This window comes from Carcharhinus amblyrhynchos, chromosome 4 (assembly GCF_965287045.1).
Source record: "Carcharhinus amblyrhynchos chromosome 4, sCarAmb.v2.hapA, whole genome shotgun sequence".
NCBI lineage: Eukaryota > Metazoa > Chordata > Chondrichthyes > Carcharhiniformes > Carcharhinidae > Carcharhinus > Carcharhinus amblyrhynchos.
In genome coordinates this window covers 39,588,171-39,612,774 of record NC_137327.1, presented here as the reverse complement: position 1 = coordinate 39,612,774, position 24,604 = coordinate 39,588,171, and the positions used below count along the sequence as shown (strand labels likewise).

The 24,604-nt window shown below is 40.2% G+C and overlaps 1 protein-coding gene across 8 annotated transcripts in view; it reads left to right on the top strand.

Moving 5' to 3' along the window:
- Positions 1-24,604, top strand: part of rpgrip1l (RPGRIP1 like) — a 212,816-nt gene that overhangs the window by 9,487 nt on the left and 178,725 nt on the right. For all 8 annotated transcript variants that reach the window (XR_013886469.1, XM_080187007.1, XM_080187008.1 and 5 more), the window contains exons 2-3: positions 10,415-10,502; positions 18,809-18,953. Coding sequence is in view for 7 of the 8 variants with exons in the window: in XM_080187007.1 (XP_080043133.1) it covers positions 10,418-10,502; positions 18,809-18,953 (230 nt within the window). In the remaining variant the exon portion in view is untranslated. The remainder of the gene's footprint in view (positions 1-10,414; positions 10,503-18,808; positions 18,954-24,604) is intronic.

Below are 24,604 nucleotides of genomic sequence, written 5' to 3'. Positions count from 1 at the left end.
TGAACACAGCAGTGACCTGGAGGTAGATCTCCAATCCTTGGAGAATCCACTTCAATCCTGGAGGGTTGGCAACCCTAGTTTATTAAGTACTTTCTTGCCATCAGGTCCTTTCCATTCCTTATGACTTGAATTGAAGTCTGTCTCCAATGGTCTTATATAATGCCTGAATTTTCTCAAACTTCAACTTTGATGAAAGTCTGTTCTGCTGCATGTTAAACATTCAAATTTGCAGGAAAAAATGAATTAATTGTATATCTTCTAGCACAGAAGGACTGTCACTCAGATCAGGAAAGTGATTTGGGATGTTGTCCATAAATCAACTGAGAGGGACTTTCCCCTCCAACCATCTGAAGCGAATTCTTTGCATGAACATAAGAACTAGGTGCAGCAGTGGGCAATTTAGCCCCTCAATTTAATATGATCATGGCTGATTTCATCTTGCCTTCAACTCCACTTTTCTGCCCATTTTCCATAGCCTTTCAAACTCTTAATTTGAAATCTGTTCGCCCCTTCCTTAAATGTGCTCAATCTCTTGGCATCCACCATGCTCTGGGGAAGTGAATTTAACAGTCTCACAACCCTATTAGTAAAGTAATTTCTCTTTGACTCTGTTTTAAATCTCCCACCCCTTATCCTATAGCTATAACTTCTTGTTCTAGGTTATCCTACAAGAGGAAACATTGTCTCCATTGTCTACTTTTCAATCCCCCTTATCACGTTGAATCACCCATTGCCAAGGTAATTAACAACTTGCCAAATTGATTAGCTAAAATGTAATGGAGCATTTCATTTATAACCAAAGTCTATTAATTAAAGGACTTGCACCTGCAATATTCATGGCCTTGATGTTCATATTTTCACACGTGCCTCTGAACACATCATTGAAAAGATCTAATTTTCAGTTAAAAGCTTCACTGTCCCAAGTCTGGCTCACCTATTTCTCCACAATTATGTCTATTATAACCCCCTGTCCTTCCAATGTACTATTATAGAAAGACTGTAGCTAGCTGCCAGCTCTGTAAAATGTAGAATGAAAATATTTCTGTTTCTATTACATAGTTTTAGATCCATGTCACCAATTTTCTTAAAGTTGCTGCCAGTGGAAGGCTGACAGTAAGGCCCAGCAGCATCCTGCACAAGCTTTTACAAATTCTCAATTCCCACTAATCTATTGATTCACCACGCCCGCATTTTTTACCAAACTTTTAACCTTTGACAAGTAGCATGAGCAAATTGTCTTTGTAACTCTAAGTCCATTTTTTCCCATTTGATTCTTAGCAATAGACACCATAAATGTGCACATCCTGATGAAAACCATCCTGTTTCGTTAAAGGATAGTGCCTAGGTAGGGCCAGCTTGATGCCTAAATAGTGCTAGCTTTTTGTCAGGGTGGTGCCGGGGGGCTGCCAAGGGTTGCACCTGGATGAGCTAGTTTGCTCACTCTGTGCAGGGGCAACTTTTAAAAATGGTGCCCCAGATCATTGAATGTCCAAGTTGATGGTAGGGTGGACAAATCAGTGGCTAACCCCCCAACGATACTCCTGACAAGTGCTGTACTGTATGATGGAGAAAGCCATATTGCTGTTGGTGGCTTCAATGCCACTTTTCCTGCTCAACATCAGCCTTTGCCAATACTGGGGAAAACCCCGGCCAAAAAAACAAACAGGAACACCAGAAGGAAGGTGATTAAAATGGGTGCATTGCAGTCAAACCAAGTACGACAAAGAGGAATAGAGACAAATACAAAGACTGGGTTAAGAGAACAAAGAGACAAAGTAAAGAAAAATGTGAAAGAAATTAAAATTTGATAGTTTTAAATTTGTAAAGATAATTTACAACATGCAAGAATAAGAATTAACATGTTGAATTATTCCTGTTATGGGCCCCAAAAAATTGATTGTCTTGCATTAACAGTTATCATGTTGATAAAAACATACTTACACTCTAAGTTACCAGACTAAATTTTCAATGGGGAATTTATTGGATAATTAATGTGCAAATAAAAAAAAACACGTGACTAAGGGAGAGATGCCATTTCTGCAAAACAAAGTGAAAATTGACCAGCAAGTCCTGGAGTCACAATTCCTGGCATATCTCTTAATAATGATGTGGAAATGCTGGCGTTGGACTGGGGTAACATAGTAAGAAGTCTGACAATACTAGGTTTAAGTCCAACCAATTTATTTGATAGGAAACTCACAAGCTTTCAGGGTTTGCTCCTTCATCAGGTGAATGGAGAGTTCTGGCCTCAGACAGAACATATAACAGCACAGACAGTTTACAGATTACTGATTAGAATGCGAGTCTTTACACCTAACCTGCTATTCAAGTCTTAAAGATGCCGACGATGTGAGTGGAAAGAGCATTATGCATAGGTTAAAGAGATGTATATTGTCTCCAGACAGTACAGTAAGTGAGGTTTTGCAAACCCAGGCAAGTCATGGGGGTTACAGAGTGCGACATGAACCCAAAATCCCAGTTGAGACCGTCCTCATGTGTGCGGAACTTGGCTATCAGTCTCTGCTCAGCGACTCTGCGCTGTCGTGTGTCGTGAAGGCCGCCTTGGAGAACGCTTACCCGAAGGTCAGAGGCCGAATGCCCTTGACCACTGAAGTGTTTGCCAACAGGAAGGGAACAGTCTTGCATGGTAATTGTCAGGCAATGTTCATTCATCCGTTGTCATAGCGTCTGCATGGTCTCCCCAATGTACCATGCTTTGGGACATCCTTTCCTATTAGGTAGACAACGTTGGCCGAGTTCAGTTATTAACATAACATAAGAACATAACATAAGAAATAGGAGCAGGAGTAGGCCATCTAGCCCTTTGAGCCTGCCCCGCCATTCAACAAGATCATGGCTGATCTGAAGTGGATCAGTTCCACTTTCCTGCTTTCTCCCCATAACCCTTAATTCACATGTCTATCAGAAACCTAACTACCCGTGATTTAAATATATTCAGTGAGGTAGCTTCCACCACTTCAATGGGCAGAGTATTCCAGAGACTCACCACCCTTTGAGTGAAGAAGTTCCTCCTCAACTCCGATCTAAACTGCCCCCCCCCTTATTTTGAGGCTGTGCCCTCTAGTTCTGCTATCCTTTCTAAGCGGGAAGAATCTCTCTACCTCTACCCCATCTATCCCCTTCATTATCTTATATGTCTCTATAAGATCCCCCCTCAGCCTTCTAAACTCCAACGAGCACAGACCCAGTCTATTCAATCTCTCCTCATAGGCTAACCCCCTCAACTCCGGAATCAGCCTAGTGAACCTCTGCACTTCCTCCAAGGCCAATATATCCTTTCGCAAATGCGGCGACCAAAGCTGCACACAGTACTCCAGTTGTGGCCTCACCAGTGCCCTGTACAGTTGCAGCAAGACCTCCTTGCTTTTATATTCTATCCCCCTCACTATAAAGGCCAACATTCCATTCGCCTTCTTGATCACCTGCTGCACCTGCAGGCTGGGTTTTTGCAACTCGTGCACAAGGACCCCCAGGTCCCTCTGCACCGTAGCATCCTGCAGCTTTTCGCCCTTTAAATAATAATCCCTCCTACTATTATTTCTACCAAAGTGGATAACCTCACACTTGCTAACATTATACTCCATCTGCCAGGTCCTCACCCACTCACTCAGCCTGTCTAGATCTCTCTGCAGACTTTCCACACCTTTCATGCAATTTGCTTTTCCACTCATCTTCGTGTCATCAGCAAATTTCGTTAGCCTACACTCAGCCCCCTCCTCCAGATCATCTATGTACATGGTAAACAGTTATCGTTGATAAAATGAAATGTTCACCAACAAATGAATAAGTTACTGGAGACGACAGTAAATTCAGAAGGAAAAGTACTAAAGGCACACAACTATTTTATTGTGAATTCTTGGGCTAGATTAGGATGTCAGTAATGAGTAATCATTTATATTTTAGCAGACTTTTGAACATCTGTGTATAGATCTAAATTTGTTTGTGTTTTAGAGGAAATGTTCAGCCTAACTATTTTCACAATTTCACTTGCTATTCAAATGATTATTATCAATAGACTCTTTGATGCTGTTGCCAGAGACCTACTGGATAAATCCCACATAGTTGTTAATAGCTTATAATTTTACTGGCTAAGATAATTTACTGAAGGGGAATAATATTGTCATGCCGTACAGGAAGTTTTATGTAACTGTTTTTGAATGTGCAGATCAAATGTACCAGAGTCTGGCCGCCAGATTTAGCAGCACAGTTTTACTGCCCTTAACCTGTACAGAAAGTTGGTCTTGCAGGCAGATAAGTAATCCAAAACGCTTTCTGTGGAAAATTGCTGTGTGCCGCACAATTTACTGGTTAAACACTTGGTTTGCCACTCAAAATGACCAAAGGTTTTTCCTAGCTTAAATCCTTTCAGTGAATATTGTTGAGTACTGTAAGTCACAGAGTGTATTTCCCCTCTTGTGTCAAGAGTCCACGCAAACTTTGATTTTTATCCATCTTTTAAACTGAAATGTGGTCCATGATCTTAAAAGGAATTTGAATGTCTTTGCACAAAAGATTACTAGTAGTTAAATAAATCTGAGTCTGTAAACAGTGACATAGCTAAAAATGGTTACATCAGAATGTCCTGAGCCAATGCATAATTCTCAAATCCATACAATCTGATAATTCTTGAGAAGTTATGATTTTTAAAAGTTTGCAATTTTCAATGAGTTTGGATTTGGATTCTCAACAGCAAAACACAACAAGTCATAGCACTAAAAACTGTACCTTCAAATTTTTCAGGGCAAAAATCAGAGCTTCTTCCAGGTCAGACATGAGCACCATTCTTTCTGTGTGATTCATACTGATTTAATTTAAATTGTATTGATTATAATGGCTTGTCAAATTTGACCTCTTGAATGGATACAACTCCCCTGCTTTATTTCCATGTCTACGCATTCATCAAAACCCCTGTATTGCTTATCCTATGACCTTTCATCGTGTGACTGTGGTCTATTATGCCCTTCCCTGCTCCACTATTGGTGATGCAGACATCAGAAATTGCAGCCATACTTTCTGATCTTCCTCACCAAAGCAGTTGAACTTTCTATCTTTATTTGTAAAACCCTTCACAAAATACATCTCTTTGACATCTTCACTTTGCTCTAAACACTTACACAAAGTTCACAATTTATTCCTTTTTCCCTCTTTTCTCTACATTCATTCCACCATATGAATGCAAACTATTATTATTTTGTGGATCCCTTGTGCTGAGTCTCAAACTAGATCTTCAGGCACAGTCTCTGCCAACTCCCAAAATGCGGCTATTTTGGCTAAAATTCAGTATCCATCATTTCTAGGAACGTTTTTTAAAAATAAACAGCTTTGTTTAATCAAACAGAGCCTCAGAGCCCTCTATCATATTTCAAGTACATATACAGTTTTTTTAATGAAAATTGCCACTGAATCTCCTTCTATCACCTTTTTAAGCAATGTCTTTTAGGCCATAACGACATCCCATAAAGGAAATTCTTGTGTTGCCTTAGGTTAATTTGCAAATTATGTTAAATCTGTGTCTTTGGCACTCCCAACGCATCCACCAATTTACTTATTTACATCCATGAGGTATTGGGATATCATCTTCAGCAGCAGAATTGTATTCAACTACAATCTGTAATCTCATGGCCCAGCATGGATATCAATGCCTAGGAGACCCTTGCTCAGAAGAGACTTGCTTAGAGGAACCTCCAGATTGAAGGGACACAATTCTTCGAGGACACCCGACAGCAAGAGGAGGCCCAGAAAAGGAGCCTGAGAAAAGGATACCAATGACATTGAGTCCAAGGATTGAACCCATCACCCAGCAAAACCTGCCATCAAAGATGCATCTCTAGGATTGAGCTCATCAGCCACGCAAGGACCCACAGAACCCATGACCAATAACACGGAGTTACTTCGGTGGATAATCATACTCTTTAGCGAGTGATCTCCAAAGACGAAGATTACATCAAGCCAGCAGATCAACCCTGGTTCAATGAAGAGTGCAAGGTGGCATATCAGGACCAGCACCAGACACACCAGAAAATGATATGCCAATCTGGTCAAGGTACAACAAAGGACTATTTGCATGCTAAACGTAAGTACCACAAGTAATGTATCAAACGTAAAATCTGCAGTCCTGCCATTTCTGTTTGTGAATGGTGGTGGACAATTATTCCCATCCTCAATGATGGGGAGCTTATATCAGTGCAAGAGACAAAGTTAAAACATTTGCAACTATCTTCAGCCAAAAGTGCTGAGTGGACAATCCATCTTGGCCTTCTTCTGTCATCTCAGGTGCAGTATTCAACCAATTCGATTCACTCCACGTGATGTCAAAAAATGGCACAAGGCACTATGGCCCCTGACAATAATTCTTGCAATTGCTCCAGAAGTAGCCGCATCCCTAATCATGCTATTTTAATACAGCTGCAATGCTGGCATCAACCCAACAATGTTTAAATTGCTTAGGTATGTCCTGTCCACATGTCCTGAACAATAACAGCGCCAACAGTCTACTCTTGATCATCAGCAAAGTGATGAAAGGTGTCTTTGACAGTGCTTTCAAGTGGCACTTACTCAACAATAATCTGCTGATTGATGCTCAGTTTGGGTTCCACCACTGACTATCTGACTGACAAAAGCTAATCATCTTCCTTTGACATTCAATGAGATTATGTTGCTGAAACCGGCACTATCAATATTCTGGGGAGGGTTATCATTGACCAGGAAATGAACTGGACCAGCTACATTTAATATAAAGATAAAATACTGCAGATGCTGGAGATCTGAAATAAACACAGAAAATGTTGGAGATACTCAGCAGGTGGGGAACATTTGCGGAGAGCGAAACAACCTTAATGTTTCGAGTCCAAAAATGCTTCGGATCCAAAGAAGAGTCACATTGGACTTGAAACATTCACTTTGTTTCTCTCACCACAGATGCTGCCAGACCTGCTGAGTTTTTCTTGCAGTTAATATAGCCAGCATTTTCTTTCACTGTAATTAGATTGAGCATTTATCCAGTAGATTGAATGGTATGTGATTGTTAGAAAGAACATGACCCAACAAATTGGCACCCATGCCTCTTTATTCAATACATATTAGCATATTAAATCCCTGTTTGTAAACAAGAACTAACCACAGACTTAATTATAAATGTTGAACTACATACCTAAAACTGGAGAATGGAAGTTTGAGAAAGTCACAACCAAACTGCACAGTTCTCTGGTGAGACTGTACTTTGAGTGCACTGGTTTCAAGTTCCACGACACAAGGCTGCACAATAGAGCCATGTGGCTTAGTGTTATTGTCAAATGACTGGATTATAAGAAAAGACTGGAGAAATTTTGGGAAATAAGTCAAATGGAAGATGTTCTTATCAAGATACATATGATAGTTAAAGAAATGGAAAAAATTATAACTTGTATAATATTTCTTTAAGCTGCATCGTAGATGAGGGCAGATTCAAGCTATCAAAAGGTAAAGTTCAAACTGCTATCAGGAAATGTTTGTTCACAAACACAAAATATTAAGAATATGGGCTCTAAGTTTCCAGGAAAAAGAATCATAGAATCCTACAGTGCAGAAGGAGACCACTCAGCCCATTGAGTCTACACAAACCACAATCCCACCTAGGCCCTATCCCCATAACCCCATGCATTTCCCCTAGCTAGTCACCTGACATTAAGGGGCAATTTAGAATGGTAAGAAACCTCTAGGTTAAATCACTAGGTTAAAGTCCAACAGGTTTATTTGGTAGCAAGAGCTTTTGGAGTGTTGCTATTTCTTCAGGTGAGTGAGGAGTTGTGTTCAAAACAAGGAATACATAGACACAGACTTAATTTACAAGATAATGGTTGGAATGTAAGTTTTTATAGGTAATCAAGACTTTACAGGTACAGACAATGTGAGTGGAGGGAGGGTTAAGCACAGGTTAAGGAGGTGTGAATTGTCTCCAGCCAGGAAGTTAGTGAGATTTTGCAAGCCCAGGCAAGTAGTGGGGGTTACAGATAGTGTGACATGAACCCAAGATCCCAGGTGAGGCCATCTTCATGTGTGCAGAACTTGGCTGTTGGTTTTTGCTCTGCGATTCGGCATTGTGTGTCATGAAGGCTACCTTGGAGAACACTTACCCGAAGATCAGAGGCTGAATGCCTGTGACTGTTGAAGTGTTCCCCGACAGGAAAAGAACATTCTTGCCTGATGATTGTCAAGCGGTGTTCGTTCATCCATTGTCATAGTGTCTGCATGGTCTCACCAATGTACCCTGCCTCGGGTCATCCCTTCCTGCAGCATATTAGGTAGACAACATTGGCCAAGTCACAAGCGTATGCACCTTGTACCTGGTGGATGGTGTTCTCATGTGAGATGATAGCATCCGTGTTGTTGATCCAGCACATCTTGCAGAGATTACTGTGGCAGGGTTGTGTGGTGTCGTGGTCACTGTTCTCTTGAAGGCTGGATAGTTTGCTGTGGACAATGATCTGTTTGCAGTTGTGCGGTTATTTGAAGACAAGAAGTGGCGGTATGGGGATGGAGTTGGCGAGATGTTCGTCTTCATCAATGACATGTTGAAGGCTCCGGAAAAGATGTCATAGCTTCTCCACTCCGGGGAAGTACTGGACGACGTAGGGTACTGTGTCCACCGTGTCCGGTGTTTGTCTTCTGAGGAGGTCAGTGTGGTTTTTTGTTGTGGCGCATCAGAGTTGTCGATTGATGAGTCGAGCACCATATTCTGTTCTTATGAGGGCATCTTTCAGCGTCGGTAGTTGTCTGTTGCAATCCTCCTCATCTGAGCAGATCCTGTGTATATGGAAAGCTTGTCTGTAGAGGATAGCTTCTTCAATTTGTTTAGGGTGAAAGCTGGAGAAGTGGTGCATCGTGAGGTTACCCATGGACTTGCAGTACAGTGAAGTGCTGAGGTGACTGTCTTATGGGGGAGGGGGGATGGAACTTGTTGATGTCATCGATGTATCTAGTGTATAACGTTGGTTGAAGGTCCTGTGCGGTGCACTGAAGAGGTCTTGTTCAAACCTGTGTATGAAGATGTTGGCATATTGAGGTGCGAATTGGTCCCCATGGCTGTTCCGTGTATCTGGATGAAGAACTGGTTGTTGAAGGTGAAGACATTGTAGTCCAGGATGAAGCGGATGCGTTGTAAAATTGTATCTGGAGATTGGCAGTTGTCGGCGTTGAGTACTGAGGCAGTTGCAGCAATACCATCGTGGGGGATGCTGGTGTAGAGTGCCGAGACATCCAATTTAGAATGACCAATCCATCTACCCTGCACATCTTTGGACTGTGGAAGGAAACCGGAGCACCTGGAAGAAACCCACAGAGACACAGAGAGAATGTGCAAACTCCGCACAGACGGTGACCGAAGCCTGGATCCACACCCGAGTCTCTGGCGCTGAGTATTAACCACTGTGCCACCATGCCGCCTCGGGGAATGGGAAGGGGAAATACTGGGAAAAACCATGGAACTTTTAAAGAAACAATTGAACGCTGAATTAGAGGACCTCTTTATGAATGGATCAGTTAAGATACACCAAAGGCCTCCCTCGTCCATCATTATTTTGTGTATTAACGTGTCATATTCAGGCAACCTTACTAGATTTCACATTGGTGTATTTTTGAAAAAGCTGACAATTTTTGCCACTCTTTATGTTCCTGTGCAGCTCTAGTCCATGTTAATTATTCTACCTGACAACGTTGCTCTGGAAACCATCAAGAATCCAAAATATTTCCGTTACCACAAAAATCCATTGTTGCTAATAATATTATGTCACCCACCAGCTCTACTTAACTAGATTATGTGATAAATTAGCTGCTTTAGTCATTAAAGTGCATTATTACTGTGAGCTATGTGATTAATGTTTGAACATTGTTTTTCATGGAAACAATATTTGTGTGTTATTGCAACCTTTAATTACAGTTGCCAATTACTGTGTAAATTTCAACACTGGGTGCATATTTTTGACTTTGCAGGGGCTGTAGCATGAGGTAAAACATCTTGTAAAGGAAGAAACACCTGGGTTAGCAAATATTTAACAAATTTACTTGAATGTAAATGCCCAGATGTGGAACAGGTGGTAAAGTCTTTAAAGCTGGAGTTAGTTATTTCATAAAGCAGAACAAAGTGGTTGCAAGCTTTGTATCATAATTTATCTGAGTCACAGATGAAAGGTTTCAGACAGCGTAAGTATTAAACTAAGATTTTTTTATCACCACACCGAAACATTCACAATATGTTTTGATTACTTTAATAACCTCAGCTTCAAAACATAGATTCTCTCTGAGGAGAAGCCATAAAAGTAAGATGACCCCATCTGTTTAGTGATAAAATCCAAAATGTTAAGGTACAAGGTGTGGATTAAAAAACACTCAAATGTAATTTGTCCTTTTTCTTTCACAGACCATGTCGGGTCTAGCTGATGAGACAGCAGGAGACCTCCCTGTGAAGGATGTAAGCATGAACCTGGCTGGAATTGGTGGATTGCAAGGTTGGAGGCACCTGCTAGTCATTACCACAACATACTTTGATCAGTGTATCCATTAGTTTTACTTCATAATCTCTTCCTTTTATGGTATCAGTGATCCAAATGGTCAGGGCTTACTGATTAAAGCCACTATTGAACATCAGCTGGTACTGATTGTACCCTTCACAGGCCTTGTGCAAGTAGAGATTTAGTCTTGTTTCATGATTCTATGTCTCTGTAACATCCTGTTACCATAAACAGAAGTCATTTTGATCGCTATTTTAAAACTTACATTTCCTTTCTTCCCTTTTCTGTTCGGGAAATTTTGTATGAAAATTTTTAAGAAGATGTTTTCTTTAAATTGATTCCATACGGGAGCCTGATATTCCTGAATCCTTTTTCACAGTCATCTGCCTTGGAGAACAATGGAGTCAGAATATTGGATCTCAGTATTTTAGATTAATTTTTTGAAATCTGTTGCTTGGTGATATTTTCAGTTTACACTACCAACTCATTTGTGTAGCTTACATGTGATTGTTGTTGCTTTTGTTGTAAGCAAAAACAGACAGTAGCTACTAAATGAATTTCATGCTTTAAGGGAAGAATAAAGTATGAAAGTCCAAAAGAATGTGGAGTTTAACTGTCCCAGAAGTTCAGCTTTTGAGGAGGTTCATCATTGAAATGCAGTTCGAAGGAAGGTCTCTTTCCTATGACATGTGTAAAGAGAGGAAGGAGAATTTGATTCTTGTTAGATTTTGCTATGGATGGGAAGTCAGACTATCTATATTTTTAAATTACAAACAGAAGGATGGTATTATGGGCAACTCCTGTATATGCAAAAAGTACAATATATCGATCATCATAGGTCCTCTGTGTATCAACAGTGAAGGAAGTCTCTTAAGTCGAATGAGTCAACCCTCATTTTGCATGCTTAGCTGAAAGCCCATACTCATAAAAGGGTTATCTGAGTGGAAGTTTGTTTAGTCAGCTGGAGAGAATTGTTGACTTTGCTTGATTGACCTCTTCATGTGGTTACAATAAGTTATTTTTTCTGTGATCAATATCCCAATGTTTATTTGCTCAAGATTTGAGATATGTGAACTTCTTGAAGCCTCTATTATTGATATTTTAATTATCTGTTTGATAGACGCTTCTGTAAGTTTGCAGGAACAGCAGTTGATTTTTTGAAAGATTTGTGAATGGGTGTTTTATAAATAAATGATTTTGGGATGGATTTTATACTTTCTGGTGCAAAGGGAGGCAGAATGGGAAATAGTAGTCCACACACTCCCACTCCTGCATTTTGAATCAACTGTCAACTGGCTAATGAGCAGCCAATCAATATTGTAATGTGGGGTGCCTAGCGCAAGATGTCTGGTGAGAATGGAGTTAGTCTGTAAACCAGAAGTTGGTTGCAGCCACGAATTTAAAGATCGCTTCTCATTCTCTGCTAATTGTTAGGTCAGCCTTAAAAAACAGAATAAATAAAATCTACCAGCAGCCATGTACTGCCACTTTCGATAGTAGTCATGATGTGGGTATGCCGGCGTTGGACTGGCGTAAACACAGTAAAAAGTCTGACAACACCAGGTTTTCCGCACACATGAGGACGGTCTCAACAGGGATCTTGGGTTCATGTCACACTATCTGTAACCCCCGTGACTTGCCTGGGTTTGCAAAACCTCACTTACTGTACTGTCTGGAGACAATACACATCTCTTTAAACTGTGATCAGTGCTCCTTCCACTCACATCATCAGCCACTTCAGGTCTTGAACAGCAGGTTAGGTGTAAGGATTCGCATTTTAATCAGTAATCTCTAAACTGTCTGTGCTTTATATGCTCTGTCTGAGGCCAGAACTCTCCATTCACCTGACGAAGGGGGTAACCCTGAAAGCTAGTGAGTATATTATCAAATAAATAGGTTGGACTAAAACCTGGTGTTGTCAGACTTTTTACTGCCACTTTCAGCAGCAGACCCTGCTGCTACATGCAGCCATAGTCCCATTTGTAGGCCTTTTCACCAGCCCCTGTGTTGTGTTAGGCAAACAAAGGTAGTTTCAGAGATTGACATTTGTATTGATAAACATTAGAAATAAGGTATAGCTTTAAGTGGGTTTAATTTAATGTTTCTATGCCTGGAAGGGTAAAGCCTACAGTTAGATTAACCTCAAAGAAGTTGTTTGCAGTTGCTTTCAATTTCAACTGTTAGAAAGCCTTGCATGTGAAGAGTGAATGGAGGCTGGCAGAAGTAGCAGTGGTTGCTTAGCAACTGAGGGTCTTGTCAGGTAGAAAGGCTTTTGAATTTAGTTTCTAACTGAATTTGTTTGCAATTGAAGATAGGACACCAGGGAGTTAACACCTCTCAACTCTGCTAGGAGAAGCTGGACAGGACAAGGGAACTGCAAAAAGGCAGTCCTCCCAAAGAACTGGATACTGTCCAGATAACCAGGGAATTGAGACATAACTTCAGTCTTAAGATATTCTTTAAGACCAAGATATTGTTGAGGAGAATTCTTCTGAAACAAAACTAAACACTGCAGTTTTTTGAGCCAAGTTTCCCTCCTACGATCTTCCCGCCCAGTTATACATCAAGATGGGATCATAACAGCTGCCTTGTACCTGGAGAACTCTTAACAGTTTTCCCATGTGACTAGTGAGAAATTGATGGACAAAGAATAATTATGGTCAATGGCTTTTTACCAAGCTCAGATACGGGTGTAAAAGTTTCCATAAAAGTAGAGATAGCTGTCATGTGAAGTCTTGCAGAGTGATTTGTCACTGGATTAAAAATTGGGACTTCTGAGTTACTGTCCTAGAGGCAGCAAGAACTGGGGAGGGTCGGGGTGACAGGGATTTCTATACCAGAACGTATGGTCTCAAAGTGCTCCTGATATTAAGCGTTGGGGGGTGTTTAAGTGAGAGAGGCGAACTGTGAACCCACCTCTTGGGTGTTGTGGGTGATGCCAGCGAAGAGTTGGAATTTTGGGCTGCTACATGTCTCTTAACAGCCTTGTGAAAGTGCTAAAGGCGAAAGGAGGATTACTGGGAAGAGTCAGCTGGAAAAGGAAACCATGCGGAAGGACATAAAATAGCATGGTTTTAATGTAGAGCCTGGATAGGATTTCTGCACCTCTTTGTTCTATGCTCAGGTAACTTTTTTTTAAATTTACCTTTTCAGTAGTGACCTCGTGCTTTTCCTTTACTCCAAGCCACATGGACATTTGGTTTTCTTGCTTCAATTGCACTTAGAAGAATCCAACTGCACTTAGAAGAAACCTCAAACAGGCATAAGACCTCGACCACCTATTTTTCTGTCTATTACAAAATAGTGGCTGGCGCATTTCAAGCTTACACTGAATGCACTTTGCTATCTGCCATATAAGAGACTCAGAAACCTGTTCAGTGTCTGAAAAACCAATGCAGTGCCATTGAATTTCAAGCCATAATTTCCAAATGGTTTCATGTGTCACATACTGGACAATTTAGGAGAGGGAAGGATGACATCTTGCTATAGAGTTGGAGCAGAAGGTAAGCATCCCACTTCTTAAAGTGTTGGAATTAGGGAAGGTAAGAGATCGCTGGGGAATGATTTGAATGGGTGTGGCAACAGGTAGAGAAGACACATTTTAACACTAGTGATATCAAATAGTGATGAGAAAGCTTTTGAGTTAGAAATAGAAACCTAACTGAAATATTATCAGAGCAGAAAGTGAACAAGAGGGCTAGAAGATAATAATCAAAAGAAACATTTGATTTGATTTATTATTGTCACATGCATAAGTATATAGTGAAAAGTATTGTTTCTTGCACACTATGTAGACAAAGCATATCGTTCATAAAGAAGGAAATTAGAGAGTGCAGGATGTACTGGTTCAGTCATAGCTAGGGTTTAGAGAAAGATCAACTTAAGGTAGGTCCATTCAAAAGTCTGATGGCAGCAGGGAAGAAGCTGTTTTTGAGTCGGTTTGGTACGTGATCTCAGACTTTTGTATCATTTTCCCAAGGAAGGTGGAAGAGAGGTGCGTGGGGTCCTTAATTATGCTGGCTGCTTTGCCAAGGCAGCAAGAAGTGTAAACCAAGTCAATGGATGGGAGGCTGTTTGGGCTACATTCACGACCTTTTGTAGTTCCTTGCAGTCTTGGGAAGAGCAGGAGCCATGCCAAGCTGTGATGCAACCAGAAAGAATGCTTTCTATGATGCATTTGTAAAAGTTGGTGAGCGTCGTAGCTGACATGCCAAATTTCCTTAGTCAACTGAGAAAGTAGAGGCATTCGTGGGCTTCCTTAACTATAGTGTCGGGATGGGAGGACCAGGACAGGTTGTTAGTGATCTGAACACCTAAAAACTTGAAGCTCTCGACCATTTCTACTTCATCCCTGTTGACGTAGACAGGGGCATATTCTCCACTACGCCTTCTGAAGTCAATGACAACCTCTTTTATTTTGTTGACATTGAGGGAGAGATTATTGTTGCTGCACCAGTTCACCAGATTCTCTATCTCATTCCTGTAGTCTGTCTTGTCATTGTTTAAGATCCGACCCACTACGGCGGTGTCGTCAGCAAACTTGAAAATCAAGTTGGAGAGGAATTTGGTCACACAGTCATCAGTGTATAAGGAGTATAGACAGGGGCTGAGAACACAGCCTTGCGGTGCACTGGACGATGATTATGGAGGAGACGTTGTTGTCTATCCTTACTGATGTGGTCTGTGTGTTAGGAAATTCAGGATCCAGTTGGAGAGGGAGGAGCCAAGCCCCAGGCCACAAGTGGAATGGGAAAGATATATCAGAAAATTTAATGATGCAGCAGGGAAATGAGATAAGGATCAAAAATGCAACATCTCGGGGTCCAGATTGAGTGATATATGTGTACATTCATGATTCCCCTGGAGTAGAGCTTCATGATGTCAAGAGAGGAATTTCATGAAAAGGTCTGTCCTAGCTGCTCTATATTAGAAACATCGAAAATAGGGGCAAGACTGGGCCACTTGGCTCCCTCCAGCCTTCACCACTGTTTGATAATGGCTGATCCTCTATCTCAGTGGAGTATCTCTGACTCTCGCCAATCCTCCTAATGCTTTTAATGTCTAGAAATCTTATATTTTATATTAAATATATTCAGTGACTTGGCCTCAACAACCTTTTGTTGTAGATACTTCCATAGGTTCATCACCTCTGAGTTAAAAAATTTCTCCTCATTTTAGTCTAAGTGGCCTATCTTATATCCTGAGACGTGACCCCTTGTTCATGACACCCCCCCCCCCCAAGCCAACTACAGGAAACAGCATCCCTGCATCCAGTCCGTCCAGCCGTGTCAGAATGTTTTATATTTTAATGAAATTCCCTCTCATCCTTCTAAATTCCAGTGAATACAGGCCTAGAGACACAATCTCTCTTCATACAACAGTCCTGCCATCCCAGGAATTAGTATGATGAACCTTAGCTGCACTTCCTCTTCAGGGAGATATCTTTCCTTCAGCAAGGAGACCAGAATTGCACCCAATACTCTAGGTGTAGTCTCACCAAGACCCTGCACTGCTTCAGCAGGATATCGTTACTCCTGTTCTCAAATCCTCTTACAATGAAGGCCAGCATACCAGTTACTTATCTAACTGCTTGCTGCACCTGCATGCTTACTTCAGTAACTGTTGTATAAGGACACCCAGATTTCTTTGTACATAAAAAACTTCCAATCTAGCACATTTAAATAATATCCTGCCTTTCTGTTTTTCCTAAGTGGATAACTTCATACTAGTATTTGCCACTTACTCAAACTCATCTAAATCATTTTGAAGCTTCTTTACATACTCCTGATCACTTGCATTCCCATCTAGCTTTGTATCGTCTGAAAACTTGAAAATGTTACAATTGGTTCCCTCATCCAAATCATTGATATATATTCTGAATGGCTGGGGCCCAAGCAGTGATCCTTGTAGGACCCCACTGATTGTCACCTTCCACTCCAAAAAAGACCCATATATTCCTATTCCCTGTTTCCTGTCTGCTAACCAATTCTCATTGGTTCTCAATCCATGTTATTACCCCAATCCCATATGCTTTAATGTTGCACACCAACCTCTTATCTGGATCTTTGTCAAAAACCTTCTCAAAAGCCAAATACACCACATCCACTGGTACTCCCTTATTTATTTTGCTAATTATGTCCTCAAAATACTCCAATAGGTTTGCCAAACATAATTTCCCTTTCACAAGTCCATTTTCACTTTGTCAAATCCCATTGATAATTTATAATTGCCCTGTCATCATATCCTTTATAATAGACTAGCAGTTTCCCTACTCCTGAAGTTAGGTGAACTAGTATATAATTCTTAGTTTTCTTCCTCCTTTTTTAAATAGCAGGATTACATTTACCACCCTCCAATCTCCTGGGACTGTTCCAGGATATACAGAATTTTGGAAGATGACACCAACGTATTTCCACGGCCACCTCCTTTAGTACCCTGAGATGTAGATTATCATGACCTGGGGATTTATCAGCTTTCAGTCACATTATTTCTCCAGCACTTTTTTTTACTCATAATTTCTTTCCATTCCTCTTTCGCAGTCGATCCTTGGTTCCCTAGCTTTTCTGGAGAGTGACTTATGTCTTCTGTGAAGACAGAACTAAATTGTCTAATTGCATTGTCATTTTCTTGTTCTCCATTCTAAATTTTCCCATTTCGGACTGTGAGGGACTTTTGCCCTCACTAATTGTATTACATACTTTTAGTACCTTTTATTGTCTGCTTTCGTGTTCCTTGCAAGTTTACTCTGATATTCGATTTTTCCCCTTTTGATCAATCTGTTTGTCTCCTTTGCTGAATTCCAAACTGCTGCCAATTGTCAGGCTTGCTACATTTGCTAGCAACTCTATATACTCCTCTTTAGCTCCAATAATATCCATAATATATTTTGTCTGCCATGATTGGGCCACATTTTCTGTGGTGTTTTTGCACCAGAAAGGAATGCATAACAGTTGCAATGTGTGCTTTCATTCCTTAATTATTCGCCATTGCCACTGCCTTTTATTGACGTTCCCCAATCAATTGTAGCCACATCAGTGATCTTACTGACTTTTTTTCTTTGTTTAGTCTAATCCAAAACTGGACTACTTCACTTTCCATCCTAATAAAAAGTTCCAACATGTTCCAATAAGGACAGCACATGGACACAGTGGTTAGAACTGCTGCCTCACAGCGCCAGGGACCCAGGTTCATTTCGAGCCTTGGGTGACTGTGTGGAGTTTGCATGTTCTCCCCTTGTCTGCATGAGTTTCCTTTGGGTGCTCTAGTTTCCTCCCATGGTCCAAAGATGTACAGGTTAGGTGGATTGGCCATGCCAAATTACCCCTTAGTGTCCCAAGATGTGTAGGTTGGCAATTCTATGATTATGGTCAGTCTTCTCTAAAGGACTCTGCACATGGACTGCAGGGATTCAAGAAGGAGGCTTAGGGATGGGTAATGAATGCTCGCCTAGCCAGCGAATCCCACGTTCTTTGGATGAATAAAAAAAATCTAAGATTATCAATTAACCTTTTTGCATAGTAAGATAGTCTGTTCCATATAGGGTAGCCTATTCTTGAGTTGGTTCCAGACATATCAGTTTTTGTTTCCAACCCTTTAATTCTCCAAAGTAAAACTCATTGAGATCAATACCGAAAAGGCACAACTGTTGGTAAGATATTATTAAATGTTGATGTTGCCTGGTGACTTACCACAAAGCAACACAGCCACATCAGGACCTTGGCACAATGCTAATTTGCTGATTTTAATTTCCCTGTGACAAGAAAACTAAACATACTTTTGAGATGTAAAATTAAATCATTACAGATACACAATGTCCTGTGCGTGGAGGCAGTCACTTAGGTTGGAAACATTACAACACCAGTTTAAAACAAAAATGTTAACCATTGTTTCGACGTTAATTAGTCTTTATTTTTCAATAGGTTGCTGAATAAATACTATGATAATTGACTGTCTTGATTTTTCTTTGTACTTTTCCCTCTTGTATTAATTGGAGTAATGTACAATGAATCACTAAAGCAAAACCAGAGCATTGAAATCCGAGACGATCACGAGCCTCTCAGCTAGATCATGTGGGATTCTCTGGTGGCGCTTGCCCCAAAACCCGTGAGCCTTGCCCGAGATCAATGGACCATTGCGTAGTCTGCTCCACCCCGCCCACTACAATTCCCATGGTGGGCGGGATGGAAGAATTCCTCCCAATACTTGCATAAATTTTGAAATATTGAAATTGTTAGCCATAAATCAGCTGTCCAGTTCTACAACATGTAATGATAATATGTGACTCTATTTATTTCTAATCACAGAATTACCTGGTGCACAGAACACTAGAGCTCGTCAAACAGTGTCTCGCATCTGCCGTGAAGAGCTAGAAGATCGCTTTCTTCGGCTACATGATGAAAACCTTTTACTCAAACAACATGCACGAAAACAAGAGGATAAAATTAAAAGGTTGGAATTCCTGTTCACTTCACTCAAGTTGTTGATTAAATTCCCCTTTTCCCTCCCATCAGTCGTATAACAAATGCTAAATATCTGTCTTGTTCGGACTTCAAAAACTATTAGAGTCATAATCATAGAGGATTACAGTTCGGCCCAACTTGCCCATGCAGCCCTTTTTTTAAAACCCCTAAGCTAATCCCAATTGCCCGCATTTGGCCCATATCCCTCTATATCCATCTTATCCATGTAACTATCTGTAGAGTTTAATGTGTTACAATTTCAAAAAGACAAGTGAAGATCTTTATCATTTGAAAGCTTCACTTTTGCAACTTCCACTGTCATAATGTTTCCTTCCCATTTTTTTCTGAAAAGCACAGATTTATGCTGGGTTACCTTCTATGAGAGCTTTTAATCGAGCAATATCTCTTTCAAATAGCCATTTTTCACATGCGGGCCCAATAATCACTGACAAGCTATTTGTTTATTGCTGACCTATTCTGGTCCTCACCTAATGTCTCCATTGGATATTTGTCCAAAAAGACCATCATATGAAAATGAGAATGGCTGGGCCACCATTTGGAAATGAGAATGGCTGTTTTTTTTTCCTCCTTCTCCCCTTCCTAACATAGGAGCACCAAGACTTTTGTAAACTTCAATTTGTAATTCTAGTTGTGCACAGCTAATTGGGCACATATTGTGGATTGAACCTTGAACCTTCCTGGGCTGTTTGGCTTCAACTGCCAAGGGAAATGAATGCTTCTCATAGCCAATTTGGTGTTCTTCCAATGTCCTTAAGAAGAACATAAAATCATTGACTGTGTACCGGATATGGGAAAGAGTACTGAGCGCCTTACCCAAGTGACCAGTATCCATGTGAGAACATTCTGGTTGTGAAGACAACACATTCAATAAGATGAATATCTTGACAGTAATGCTGTTAGCAAGAATCGCAGGGAAACATTTGAACAGTCATTATTTGGTATGAACAGAAATGTCTAAAATAAGAGTATGGGTAACATGAAAAATTAAATATTACATAATAATTTGACAAAAGTTATTCAAAGTTGCCTTTTTAATTAAATAATTATTTGAAGGTCTCAAACTCCCCCCAAAATGGACTTTTCCAGAGTTGTGACACTGTTATTTTAAATTAAGCTAAGTCTTTTCAGCAAATCCACTTCTGAGGATATGTTAGTACCAGTCAATACTTGGGCTTCTGGAATAGTTACAGCCTCCAGCAAATTGTACTTCAGTTGATTTCAAAAGCATTTGAAGAAAAATAAGTGAACAGAATTTAACATGTTTATTCAGAATGGTCTATCTGCTTTTATAAAATTACAAAAAAGACAGACTACCTAATGCACACCTATTCTAACTTTAGCTTTTTGTATAAACTTTAGAAACCTCATTAGGGCCTAAATTTAAAAAGCACACCCAAAACGATAGTAACCTCTGGAATACTACCTGAGCCACAAGCAAATTGGCATAGGGACATGAAGATCAGAGAGTTAAGTGCATGGCTGAAAGATCAATGTGGGAAAATGGGTTTTGATTCATGAGCCACTGAACAAAAAGGGAGTTGTACAACTGGGAGGCACTTGGCTTGAACCATGCTCAGGTCACTTTCCTAGTAATTGCATAACTAGTGTTACTAGATGGTTCATGTAAGGCAAAAGTTAGAAAATTAATGAGAAAGGACAAGGCAGGTGCAGGGTAGTGATATTGAATATTATGTGGGAAAATGTGAGCTTTCCCACTTTGGAAGGGAGAACATAAAAACAACATATTATTTAAATGGAGAAAAACTGCAGAATTCTGTGGTACAGGGGAATTTACATTCTACATACATGAATCACAAAAGTTAGCAAGCAGGTAAAACAAGTAATTAGGAAGGGTGGCATTGATTGCAAGGTAGATGGAATATACATGTAGGAAAGCTTTGCTACAACTGTGCATGGTATTTATGAATCCACACCGAGGGTACTATATATAGATGGGGTCTCCTTGGACAATTATACTTGCATTGAAGGCAGTTCAGAGACACTTCACTGAGTTGATTCCTGAGTTGAAGGAATAAACGTTGAGCTGGTTAGGCCTAAATTCATCGGAACGAAAGGTCACCTTATTGAATCATATAAGATTTGAAGACTCTCGATAAGCTAGGTGTAAGAGGATTTTTCTCTTTGTGGGTGAATCTAGAACAAGGGCAATGTTTCAAAATAGGGGGCCTCCTATTTAAGATGGAGATCAGGAGGAATTTCTTTTCTAAAGGTCTTGAACCTTTGGAATTTTCTACCCTACAGAACCATGGAAACTGGGTAATTATACATACTCTTGGTGAGTTGATGGATTTTTGTTCCACAAGAGAATCAAGGTTATGGGGTTCAGGCAGCAAAGTGAGGTTAAGGCTGTAATCAGACCGGTCATGATCTTCTTGAATGGTTGAGAGGGCTCAAAGGGCCAAATGGTCTTTTTCTGCTCCTGTTCTTTATATTCTAATGTTCTCATTAAGCTGAGAGTGGCAGAGAACTTTGCCTGTCTTAAGTTGAAAGATTGGACTCATGCCAAATAAAACCCAATTACTTGAATTTTGAAGCAGACTGCATCTAATTATCACTTCATTGCTACTTTTATTATTTTTGAATGTTAACCTCTAATTGGGTATAAAGGGTGTCTAATCTGCACCATTTTTATTTTTTCATGGAATGTGGGCATCGCTGGCTAGGCCAACATTTACTATCTGCCCCTAATTTCCCTGAGAAGGTGGTGGTGAGTCATCTCCTTAAACCACTGCAGTCCATGTTGAGGGAGTATACCACCATCATGTATTGAACTGTTGCAACTTCTGGTGGATTCAGTGTGCTGTGTAATACAAAAGTTGTTTGCGAACAGACTTGTGGCTGTGGAACTGGTTCAAGCCACAGCCTAGAGAACAATGGAAAGGTACTTACTGAGAGGTTGCTTAAGTTGTAAAACAGAGAGAGACTATAAAAAGAGGGACACAAAGAAACCATTTTTGTTACAACACTGTACTACTGGACCATTGCCTTCAAAATAAAAGTTTGTAACCAAAAGCTTTGTGCCTCATTACTGATTCTCCAGAGAACCAGGATTTGAAGCTAAAATCTAACCATTTGAAGCTAGATTCCAACAATGTGGTGTATTTACACCCAGAATACTGTTCAGAAGGGAGTTCTGGATTTTAACCCAACAACAATGAAGGAAAGACTATATAGATCCAAGTCAGTTTGGCTTAGAAGGAAACTTACAGATGATGGTGTTCCCATGTGTCAGCTGCCCTTGTCCTTCTAGATGGCAGAGGACAGGGACTTGGAAGGTATTGTCAAAGGAGTGATTACTTTTACTTGAACAATTTTCAAGTGTTAATCAGCAACACGTGTGAGACACAGAGCACAATGTTGAAAGAAATAGTGCAAATATGGAATTTTTCCTAAACTAATTATCCCTTGTATTTTGCATATAGAAAACAGCATATTAAGATTCCCTTACATCTGTGTTAGTGGGCAACACGTTTTTACCCGGAGACACAGAAAGATGGATACTCAAGGATTATCAGGAATGACCACATTCACTGTTAACAGAGATTCCTTAGAAAATAACATGGAATCCCTCTACCCAATTCTGCCAGGTGTATGTCCTGTCCCTCTCCTCACTGCTGACAGGCAATATACATTTTTCAGTGACTTTGATTTGGCTTTCACAGTTCTACCAAATTCAGGGTTCACAGTGCATGGTTGTTTCGAATTGTAGGGTCCACACATGCCAAAGTTCATCAGCTCTGCTGCAGTATTGTTAAACTCTGGAGTGCCCATCCCAGTCCCCAAAGACACTTCACAGTCATTACTAAAGTCCACGATCATCACATCAAATTTCTAGTGCAATGCTGAAATTCGAGACGTACCCACAATTACAGCTAAACTCCAAACGCCACAGCATTGCAAACCACTGTGGGACAATATTCATTTTGGGGACTTCACAATCTAGTCCAAGAATTTTGGCAAAAGAGCAGTGGAAACCATAGAGAAACAATGTAAGCAACAGTTATGTTATCTCTCTTGGGAGTCCAACAATCCTTTGCTGAAGTATTGACTGGAGTTTACAGGAGAATCCACACAGAAATTCGTGATCTGTCTCCCGAGTAGTGAATTGTGCACACTTTGTGTTTTACCAACTGAGTGTATGATTCAACAATGGAAAGATATTTGTATTGCTGACACATATACAGGATGATTGGACTTTTCTCTGAATTGTGTGGACAACAGCTGTCCTACTAAGGACAACAGCCGGCCCCAAGAACTGCTGTCTAATCAGAGAGTCAGCAATGCCTCTGGAAGCATTGGCCACTGTTGAAGCAGGTAGACAAATCTTTATAAAAATATATAGGGCCAAGTATTGGAGGGAAACCTCGCTGAGGAAATGTTAGGACCAAGGGCATTTCCTGCCTGTCATTTAATTGGCAGCCTTGTCAGATGGAAGGAGAGTGTCCCACCTTTGGCAAAATGCCAATGGCACCATAAAATGGCCCTAATGAGCCTATATTTATACAAATTGTCTGCCCACCTCCTTGTGGCAGGCAACCTGTCTGCTTCTGGTCTCACCATCATTAAATGTCCTGATAGCAAGACAGGGCCTGGGAGCCAGTTGGACATGCCTTCTACTCACCACCTAGGGTCTGATAAAATTCAGACCCATCTTGCTGTTTGTAGTCAGCTTAAAAAATGGGAAGGAATAAAAATGAAATATATAGATAAATAAATATAAAATGAAGGCCACCCCATACGGTTTTTGTCGGATCATGATTGAGATGTTTAGTTTAATCTTTAAGCAAGTTCACCACACCAGCTTAAAGACCAACAGGTTTATTTGGTATCTTGAGCTTTCGGAGCATTACTCATTCATCAGGTGAGTGGGAAAGATGTCACCTAGTGTTGTGAACCTTCTTACTGTATCCACTTCAGTCCAACATCGTCATCTCCACATAATTTAATGAAATTAAATTAAAGTCAGTGTAAGCCCTGACCACATAATCATAATTTAATCTGTTAATCAGAAAAAATCCTAGAATGCTATTAAAGTATATTATTCAGTCAATGAATCACTGCCCTGATGATATTTTATACATCCTAATCTTCCTGCACACAATTCATAATACCACGGTATATTCAACAGCTACAAAGGAAAATCATGCTCAGTATGAAACAATAACATTACTTTAACAAAGCTGTTGTATCTTTACCTCTTTACAGATAATATTTTTTGCTGGGCAGTTTATTAGCTGTGAACAGTGTTGAGTGTCCAAGGAGTTAAACACTAATAAAAAGTCCAATAAATTTTGTCTAATCCTGTGAACTGAAATTTCCATTACCCAAGCATTTATCTTGAAGTTCTTTGCATCTACAAGCTTCCGGACTATCCTTACAAAAAACATCTTTGAAAAAAGAGGAAGTGTTTAATTATTTTTGTTTCAAATTTATTTGATATTTGGAGGTAATTCAACATGCGTTTTCCTTCTATCTCCTCTGATGTTTATAAATATATTTGGTTTCACTGTTTCCCACTTAAATCCGGTACTTGGCATGTTCCACATCATAGCAAATCATCCACCTTAAACAAATAAACGGATACATTGTTTTCTACAT